At 42.7% G+C, this 10317-nt stretch overlaps 1 protein-coding gene across 2 annotated transcripts in view; it reads right to left on the bottom strand.

Moving 5' to 3' along the window:
• Positions 1-287: 287 nt before the first annotated feature.
• appbp2 (amyloid beta precursor protein (cytoplasmic tail) binding protein 2) overlaps positions 288-10317 on the bottom strand; it is a 45069-nt gene continuing 35039 nt past the window's right edge. For both annotated transcript variants that reach the window (XM_083913855.1, XM_083913854.1), the window contains exons 11-13: positions 6724-6914; positions 6136-6301; positions 288-3771 (exon numbers count right to left, since the gene is read on the bottom strand). In XM_083913855.1, the coding sequence (XP_083769981.1) occupies positions 3509-3771; positions 6136-6301; positions 6724-6914 (620 nt within the window). In that variant the 3' untranslated portion in view covers positions 288-3508. The remainder of the gene's footprint in view (positions 3772-6135; positions 6302-6723; positions 6915-10317) is intronic.

Raw genomic sequence — 10317 nt, 5'->3', positions numbered from 1 at the left:
ACTTTGTACTCGTAGAAATTTGAGTCGTATTCACAGTGAAGACTTTGTACTCGTAGAAATTTGAGTCGTATTCACAAGACTTTGCACTCACAGCTTGGTCACTAAAGATCCATTATTCACGGAAGGAAACTGAATGGGCTGTGGAATATAAAATACATTTAGTACCATCAACTGTTCTGTTGTTTCATTTCACTGGGATGTGAATAAATTCTAGTTTAAGACGTGGACACAAGAGAAAAATGCATGTGGCTTTTGTGAGCAATGGTATACGTTTTAATGTTTTTGCAGCTCACAGTGAAGCAGTAACAGGACAACAATGAAACATCCCCTCATCACATTTGGTGTCAGTCATCTGGACTTGTAGATAGAAACAGGGCTCACAGCTTTATTGAACATCTTTAACTTTGTCCATCTGTCCCAGCAAGCCCACATCCTCTGACCCTCCACCTCCAAAACTATGGGATTCCCTTTCAGGTATCAGTAAATCCCAATGATGACCAGTAGGTATTGTCAAGTCAAACATTGTTTCTTACATTCCACTAAACAGCTGGTTTCTCAGGGTTACCGATGAAGGGAAAACACCCTTAAACACTTCATGACTGTTTATAGAAGCACATTAATGAGTCTATTTTTTCATTTTCTATTGGCCAAACACAGTATGACATCATGACAAAATACTGACAGCTCAGCTGGAGTTTGGACAGAAAATGGTTTGTGTGGAACTCAATGGGGGGAGTAGATAACAGTTGGTAGACAAAATAAATCATCGCAAAAAATGCGGAAGTCACTTGCTAATGGCTCCAAAACACTAGCCTCAATAGACCAGAATGCAATTCAGCAACAGGTGGACATGGGAACTTTGATTAAAAGCAGTCAGTGTAGCTGGAAGAGAGAAGAAAATCAACCCTGGGATGGTTTAACCAGGATGATATCTAACATCATTTTTTCCATTTCATTTTTGTAATTTTTTACTTTGAAGTTTGCTCAGCTATGTATTGACCATTTGTCACAAGCCCAACTTTACTGTAACATACAGTTTTCTGCTAATTGACCAACATTCACCCCCCCCCCCCTGCTCTGGAAAGTAACTCTCTCTCTCTCTCTCTCTCTCTCTCTCTCTCTCTCTCTCTCCCAGAGAGAGGGTGTGTTGGGTGGAGTAGCTGAGCGTCCTTTTAAGGGGCTAAGGCTGGACCTCCTCAGCTAGAGAGGGAGACGTCCAACGGCACTGAAACAGCAAGGCAAAGCTCATTTTCTTCATTCACTTAAAAAACAACAGTGGGGTACTGATTGAAGGCATCACATTTTCATTAATGTTGCACATATTAAGAACTAAATTCACTTTGAAGCTGAACAATTTTAATTTTCCATCAGTGGGAAAATCAGTTATTTCACAGACCTACAAATGTCACATTTGTCTCAATTTATCCAACAAACAACTCTGACTACTCAGTCTGCTCTACTGTAAAGGGTCAGTTCACCCAAATTAGGAGAACTTTTATTTCTCACTTACTTTCAATCGTATTTAGCCATGCGGATAGTTTTGGTTTGATTTAGCCAGGTTCACAGATGACATCTCTGGCATTCCAAAATAATGGAAGTGAATGTGATTCATTTGTAGCATTCACAAATGACACAGCAACACAACAGTAACATTTCCTTCAAAGTGTCCGTTACCTCAGTTTTTCTAGGGACATTTTTGTTCAGTTCCAGTGGAATGACTCAACCAAAACTATCTGCAAAGACAGATACCACAACAGAAGTGATGCCCAACCTGTGGGTCTGGATCAATATTCAAAAACCATAATCCAAATGTCAAAATTGGTTTCAGCCTTAAAAGTTGATTATTGGTTAGGCTGTAGGCAAAAGCAAACACGGTTGGGAAGCACTACAGGGACGTGACACTTCTTTTTGGGTAACTTCAGTGATGTGATCCTTTAAAAGTGCTGCATGTAGACCAGATAGACATTCATTTTCACTGACATGAGTTATAACAAAGTGATCAACAGATAATATTGAATGTGTTAAGGATTATTTTTCCTAGTGGTTCTTCATGATTAAAGCCCAGCACCATGGCAAGCAAGAGTTAAGCTCTATGGTCAAAGAATTTATGGTATTTGGACATTAACAGTCAGTGTGGTGGTGGCCGTTGGAAAAACATGGTCCAGTAAAAACAAATATCTGGAATTTTGCATCGACAATATCTGACAAAAACAAACAAGGAGCGGAGAGGAAAGGGCAGATGCACAGGTAACCAGGCTTGCATACACTCACACAAATATACAACATTGGTCCCCATTGTAGTGCCCTTAAGGGTATAATAGTTTATTTAGCACTTAGAAGTATGGGTCCGTCTACAGACAGATAACTGCAAGCTGGTGTAAGGCTGAAATCAGCGGAGCACTTGGGCACCCAGAGTTCTATCTGTGTATAATAACACACTTACACACTCATACATGAGGCCACACTTTAAGATGGACAAATAAAGGGCAGCTTTAAGCCTCTGTACATATAGCATCTTTCTCTTTTCACTCCGTTTCAAGTCCCTTGTTTTAAAGTAATAATGTTGAGCGATTTCTTCAGAATTCTCGGCTCACTCAGTAAGAAAAGCATACACAAGGGCTACATTAACATACACTTGCATATAAATTATTGGCATTTTAAGTATTGTCAGTACTAAGCTGGGAAAAAAAGATCAAATATGTTGAAAATAAGACCTGTGAAGCCTGTTGTGTGTAACAATATACCCACTGGTTGAACACATTCCACTGTTTGTAATCTCTCTCCAACAAGCAGTTCAAAACCGGAGCTCTCTGAGGGTCCAGTTTCATCCAATCCACTGAAGTGTACAATCTGCTGTATAACTTTACTGTACAAGTGTCAAAAATATCTGACATTTTCCATCTCTGATCCACCAAGTGATGATGTTGATGGATGTGGGTAAGAAGTTTTTTCACAGATGTATGGGGTCCAGACACTGTCGTGTATATAGCCCTGGAGAACATGGTTTGGATCTGTGATGAGTCTCATGGCATTCAGAGCTACACTGGTTCAAATACAAGAAGCATAAATCCCCTCCCATTCCCAACTGAAAAGAAAAAGGTGAGCAAGACGAGGAGAGGTCATTTGTCATCCTTATGGTTGAGGTTTCTTTTTTGAGCTTCACCCCCTCAGTCGTGTCCTCTTTCTCTTGGAGAAATGCAACAGTCTGCTCTGTGGGGTGAGGCTGCGTCCAGTCTGGAGTTGCATCTTGGTGGTTTCTGTGAATGTCAATGAGGTTTGATAATGGTGTCTTCTCTACTTTTTTTATTCCACAACTAAATGTGTGTGTATGTGTGTTTATATGTACTGGCAGCTGCAGCGACTTTAAAGCCAAATGACTGCCACTGATGCTTGAATTTACTGTGCATTACTAATTAACTGTGTGCAACTGAAGCATCACATTTGGGCTCAGCATGTGTCCTCACCAGGCTAAAGCCCACTTGTCTTTTTTTCCTCTTCCCTCATAAAATCAGCCGAGACATGGGCGGGTAAAGCCCATACTCTGAGCCAATAGGAAAGCTTGTACCACCTCCTGGGTCTGCTGGGGCGTAGTGTTGACGTCCTCCAGGGCATCTGCAACGGCAAACTGCCGGTCCCTCAGCCGGTTCCAGTTGGACAGTACATTGTGGTATTCAAACACCTTCTCGTAGTTCCCCACTGAGTTGTAGAGTTTGATCAGGCCTCTGTAGTCGTACTCCAGCCCACTGTAACCCTCGCCAAACAGCTTCTTACCTGGGAAGACACCGGAAATGTCACAAACCATGTTTGGAATTATTCTAGAGCTGCAGGTTTTAGTCCATTAATTGTTAGGTTTATCAACCAGAAATTAATTGCCAACTATTCTGATAATAAATTCATCATTTTAGTTCATTTTCAATCAACATTTCAGTGTTTCAACATGTCAAATGTGAGAATGTACTGCTTTCCATGTCTTATATTATAGTAAATGGATGTCTTTGTGGTTTGAACTGTTAGTAGGCTAAGACAGTTCAGGGGCGCAAACTCATCAGGGGAGACAAAGTTGGGTCAGGGTTAGAAAAACCTTAGATATTTCAGTGACTGGACTTCTGCTCAGCCCCCTCCACCCCACATACACAATTTATGCAACTCCAGGACTGTTTAGGATATACAGTACTCCTGTATTCAGAAATATTGAAATATATCAATAGGCTGCATTGCATTCGCATAAACTGGGCATGTCTCTAAAAGGGGGGGACATGTGGGTGTAAAAAATAATTGGCTCACACAAATGACCTATTTTGGATTTAAACTGACATTTCTTTTTGCCAGTGTGCACCCCTGCAAGGTTTATAGGCATTTCCACAGTTTTCTGATGTTTAGAGATCAAACAATAATCAAGATATGTACCGGTATAGGCTTATAATCAATAATGAAAAAAAGTGTTTAATGCTGCCCTCCATATTAATTATAAGCTTATTATACTGCTAATGGCTAAATCAATGCCCCACCATGGGTTATTAAGCCTTGGACATACATTAAAGCTGAAGTCGTTACCTTCTGTAAAAAACATTTTTATATCCTACAGCACAAGATAGATGATGAAGAAGAAGAAGAAGAAGGAGAAAAAGAATAATAATAATAAGAATGATCTGTGAAAAAGTATAGTATCTCTACCTCTCTCTGCCCGACATTCATTTTACAGCTAGAACCAGGCAATACAGTAAGATAATATTGATTCATATTTGATCAGCCCTGCCTAGTTATCCAGTTTGATCAGAGTTCAGATCAGTCTTTGACACTGCATCAGAGAGGAATCTCCACTGCCCTGAGTGGTTGATGTCAGTCAGGCGAAGTGGAATCTGGCTGATGTCATTACGAGCAAACAGAGGACTCTGGGAGATGGAGGCAGATAGTTTGACATTTTCACAGATCATTGTGCTGTCATGATATAGTGACAGTTTGAGCAAATATGAAAAAAACCAACAACACATGTTTCATAGAAAGTTACTGACTTTAGTTTTAAGCATTAGAGGCTAGTGTCAAAAAGACACAGGCCTGTATTACAAAGCAAGATTAAAGGGCTATCCAGCTATCCATGAGTTTAACCCAGGCGTCGTGCTATCTAGAAGGAGGCTTACACAGTAACGGTAGTAGTAGTGAATGGCCAACCTGGTCTGAATCAGGTTTAGTCCATAGGATCAGATCACAACATGTTACAAACTTGCTTTTTCAGCAACTCACTGGAAAAACTAATCCATCATTTCTACAGTACAATTTAAATTTAAAGTAGTCCATTAACAATAAAGTAAGAACTGTTTTTCCTTTGTTGAAAAACAGACAAAGATAACACCCTACCATTATATCAGGGGGGTGCCCCGTCCACCGCATCGGCACCTCCCGCCCCCCTTGAAAGTCAAGTTAATTTTACTTAATTGTATTTTCTGAATAGCGTCAGATCCCAACAGAAGTAATTTAAGAATCTCTCTTTCCTATAGAACAGCTCTATACCTTGTCCTTTTAGTAAACAAACTAAACAGCCTTATGTTATTGATCTTATTGTACGACAGCATGTAAATTCTGTCTCAACATGGCTGCGTGTTTACAATTCTCAGAAAATTCACAGCTTTGGATATTCACTTGTTCAAAGATCGTTTGTTAAACGGGGAAAACGAAACTAAAACTTATCAGAGATCCTTTATTATTTAGTTTGAGAAGAGGGTTCACTCCTACAAAAAAAACTTAACTAAAACAGAATTAACACAAACTGAAATTCTTTGTTTTGTTGTGCTTGAAACCGAAAAGTGATTTTGTTTTTGTTTAACTTTGGACTGTTTCTGTTGGAGAACATTATTTGACTGAGTTTACATTGTGGCTCTGATTATTGCTTGTATAATTGTGATCCTAGCGATTTTGTGTTTAAGTGTGTTCATGGATGTGTTAACGCTGATTCATTTATCCATGTGGGGATTGACCTTAATTACGAACCTCATCATTAAATTGTTTGATTAAACACCGGCTGGCACGCCAATAAAATAACCTTTAAGTTTTTTTGTCTTTGCCCCCCCATCCCCACAACGCTGTAAACCTGTGGAAAACGCTGCAGCATAAGTCATCCATCCCAAACATGTGTCTGACCGATAGCGATGGAACGCAGGTATAGCCTCTCTGCATCGTCATACTGGTTCATGTCGTAGTTGTAGAGGGAGGCCAGGTGACCCACAGACAAAGCCACCTCGTAGTCCTCATGGCCCAGGAGCTGCTCCTTAATCTGAATGGCTTTGATGTGCATCTCCTCTGCCTCCTGATTACATGGACACAAATACAACAAAGAAGAAAAAGGGAATTTTTTACCTGTGGTTGTGTGTGTTTTTATTTGCAAGGTGAGGTAATTGCAATATCATTCTTTTCTTGTTCAGACAGAGCTGCTGAGTTAAGTCATAAGTCTAGGTGACAGGAGGATTTTTGGGGCTTGGAGGTCATGGGGTGAGAGCCATCTCTCAGCAGCGCACGCACGCGACTTCACACACACACACACACACACACACACACACACACACACACACACACACACACACACACACACACACACACACACACACACACACACACACACACACACACACACACACACACACACACACACACACACACACACACACACACACACACACACACACACACACACACACACACACACACACACACACACACACACACACACACCTTGAACTTCCTCATGGACTGGTAGAGTCGTCCTAGGTTGCCATAGTGTTTGGCTGTCTGGACGTTGAACTCGCCGAAGGCCTTCTTGGCCAGCTGCAGGGAGGAGAGGTGAAGGTCATGAGCCTCCTGAAGAAGGCGCTCCTCTGTCTCCTTATTGTGACAGTCGATGGCGATTTCCTCCAAAATCAGAGCTGAAGGAAATAAAGGATGATGAAGCACATATTAAGACTTCTGCCAAGGATTTAATTTACACTGGAGTGTTCCATTTACCAGGATTAACCATCACTTCACTGTTACCTTCTTAATCCCTTAAAGAGGCCACATATTTTCAGTAGATAGGCAACGTATGCCTCCTCTGATCAGTCGAGACGCAGTTTACATCGAAACTGTCCAGACTTATATAACATATCAGCAGAGTTGGTGAGTTTTTTGGCATTCACGTATTTCGCTAGTTAAACAGTCAAAGTGAATCACCAGAACACATCTTAACGCTAGCTTAACTTTACTTGTGTTATAGGTTGTTATATGGCGTTAACTGTAACAAGTCTGGCTGTTTTAAGTTTAAGGAGTGTTTGTGTAGGATTAATGGGTGTTGTTTACAGCAGGCGGTATGTTATGGGCAGTGTTGTCAGCTCGATAATAGAAGGGCGAATGGTGTTCATGCTCCCAGATGGCGGATCAGGGCCAACAACACCGACTAGCAATCAAAAATAACCCTAGCTCTCAGTGGCATGGTAGTGGAAAGACAGCTAATGACAGACTCATGGCCACCTCAAAGCGTATTTACTACTATGCATCTTCTTAACCTGACATTCAGTGCTGTATCTCATTCAAGAAACAGCCTTGAATACATTGATTTGTAAAATCCTTTTCAAGCTATATTCAATTTTATACACTACAAAGACAAGATATCTAATGTTCAAAATGATAAACTTTATTGCTCTAAAAAGACTGGGAAAGTTGAGGAAAGCGACAAAAAAAAAGCCTGTTTGGAACATTCCACATGTGAACAAGTGAATTAGAAGGGTGTGTGTCCTGGTTGGGTATATTAAAGCAAGTTTTAAATGCAGTGCAGCCTGAGGGATCAAAAGTCACAGTCATTCAATGTTGTTTTAAGCCTTGCTGCTTATGTGCAGAGATTTCTCCACATTCTCTTAATCTTTTGATGATATTATGGACTGTAGATGATGAAATCAGAATCAGAAATCGAATTTGTTTCATATTTAACAACAACAACAACAATATAAAACAGTATATAGTTATATATATAAAATATAAAAATTGCAATGGTAATATATACATATAAAAAGTACTGTAATAACGTGCAAAGTACCGTCAAAATGTGCAAAGAACAGATTGTTTATGAGTAAGTCCATATTACAGAGAGGGGGTGACAGACTCTCCAAGGGATGCACTGTATGGTTTAATGACCACAGGCAGGAAAGATTTCCTGCCGAAGGTGCTCCTCTGCTGGGCCAGCGTGTGGTAGAGAGGGTGGGAGACATTGTCCAGGATAGACCGGAGCCTGGACAGCATCCTCCTCTCTGCCACGATCGTCAGGGTGTCCAGCTCCTCCCCCACAACATCACCGGCCCTCCTGATCAGTTTGTTCAGTCTGTAGGTGTCTGCGACCTTCAGCCCACTGCCCCAGCGTGTGACAGCGGAGGTCACACTCGACACAACAGACTCAAAAAACATCCTCAGCATCATCTGGCAGATGTTAAAGGACTTCAGCCTCCTCAGGAAGAAGAGTCGACTTTGGCCCTTTTTGTAGACAGCCTCTGCGTTTCCAGTCCAGTTCAACTTTTTATTGAAGTACACCCCCAGGTACTTGTACTCCTCTACAGTGTCCACAGGGACCCTCTGGATAGAGACAGGGGTCACAGGTGTTTTTACCCTCCTCAGATCCACTTTGAGCTCCTTTGTTTTAGTCACGTTGAGCTGCAGATAATTCAGCTCACTCCAAGTGAAAAAGTTGCCCACAACAGTCCTGTATTCACTTTTATCCCACTTTCCAATGCAGCCAACTATTGCCGAGTCATCAGAAAACTTCTGAAGGTGGCAGGACTCAATAGTTGAAGTCTGAGGTGAAGAGGGCGAAGAGAAGACAGCCCCAGCCTCCATCAGGTAATCCACAATCCAGGACACGATGGGGGCCTCCACCTGCATCGCAGCCATCTTCTCACCCAGTAGAGCCGGACGGATGGTGTTGAATGCACTGGAGAAGTCAAAGAACATGACTCTCACAGTGCTCGCAGGCTTGTTCAGATGACTGTAGCCTCTGTTCAGCAGATAGGTGATGCAGTCCTCAACCCTAAGGCGGGGCTGGTAAGCGAAATGTAGTGGATCAGTGAAGGGCCTGACCATAGGCCTTAGCTGCTCCAGGACAAGTCTCCCCATGGTCTTCATGATGTGGGACGTCAGGGCCACCGGTCTGTAGTCCTGAGGGCCACTGGGACGCGGCGTCTTTGGCAAAGGCACAAGGCAGGACGTCTTCCACAGCACAGGGACCCTCTGGAAGTGCAGACTCAGGTTGAAGACTTGACTCAGTACTCCACGCAGCTGGGGGGCACAGGCTTTAAGCACGCTGGGAAATACAGGGCCTGCAGCTTTGCCAGAGAGGAGTCTTGTCAACTGTCTTCTTACCAGGTCAGACGTGAAGGACAGTGTAGAGGTGTCCGTTGGGTGAGGGCTGAGGTCGTCAGGTTGTGGAGGACATGATGTAGAGCAAGGGGGAGGGGTGGAATAGGTAGGTGTGAAGTGAGGAGGTGAGGGGAGGGTAAGGGGTCTGTAAGGAGGAGGAGTAGGGGGAGGTAAAGTGGCAGTAGTTGAAGGGCAGCCAGCAGCAGAGTCATGTGGGGGATGGGCCGCAGTATCAAACCTATTGAAAAATAGGTTCAGTTCATTGGCCTGGTCCACACAGTCCTCCAACCCTGTGCTACCAGTCTTCTGGTGGTTCTCATGCCACTCCACACATTCCTCATGTTGTTACGCTGGAGTTTATTCTCCAGCTTTCTCCCCTCGCTTTAGCCTCCCTGATTTTCAGTTTCAGTACCCCCTGCAACTCCCCTCACCTCATCAGGATTGCCATCTCTGAATGCTCTCTTCTTTTAATTCAGGATGGCCTTAATGTCCTTGGTGATCCAAGGATTATTATTATTATTTGGATAATTATTATTATTTTGGCGTAGCAGGTTTCAGTCAAAGCTGGGACATTGCAGTCAAGACAAAAATTGATGTAGTCTTTGATGCACTCAGTGAGCCCATAGATGTATTCCCTGTGCGGCTCACAAAGTGCAGGCCAGTCAGTCACTTCAAAGCAGCCCTGCAGTGTCTCATAAGCCTCCTCCGACCACCTTCTCACAGTCCTTGTGGGCGTAGGCTTCCTCTTCACCAGAAACACATAGCAGGGTTTGAGGTGAACGAGGTTATGATCTGACCTGCCCAGAGGGGGGAGAGAAGAGGAGATGTATGCATCCTTAATGTTAGCATACATCAGGTCCAGAGTCCTCTCCTCTCTGGTAGGACAGCTCACGTACTGTTGGAAGGTCGGCAGAACTCTATCCAAAGTGACGTGGTTTAAGTCTCCCAACA

This window comes from Echiichthys vipera, assembly GCF_963691815.1.
Source record: "Echiichthys vipera genome assembly, chromosome: 5".
Taxonomy (NCBI): Eukaryota; Metazoa; Chordata; class Actinopteri; order Perciformes; family Trachinidae; genus Echiichthys; species Echiichthys vipera.
The sequence above is the reverse complement of the archived record's forward strand: the minus strand, read 5'-3'. Positions and strand labels throughout refer to the sequence as shown.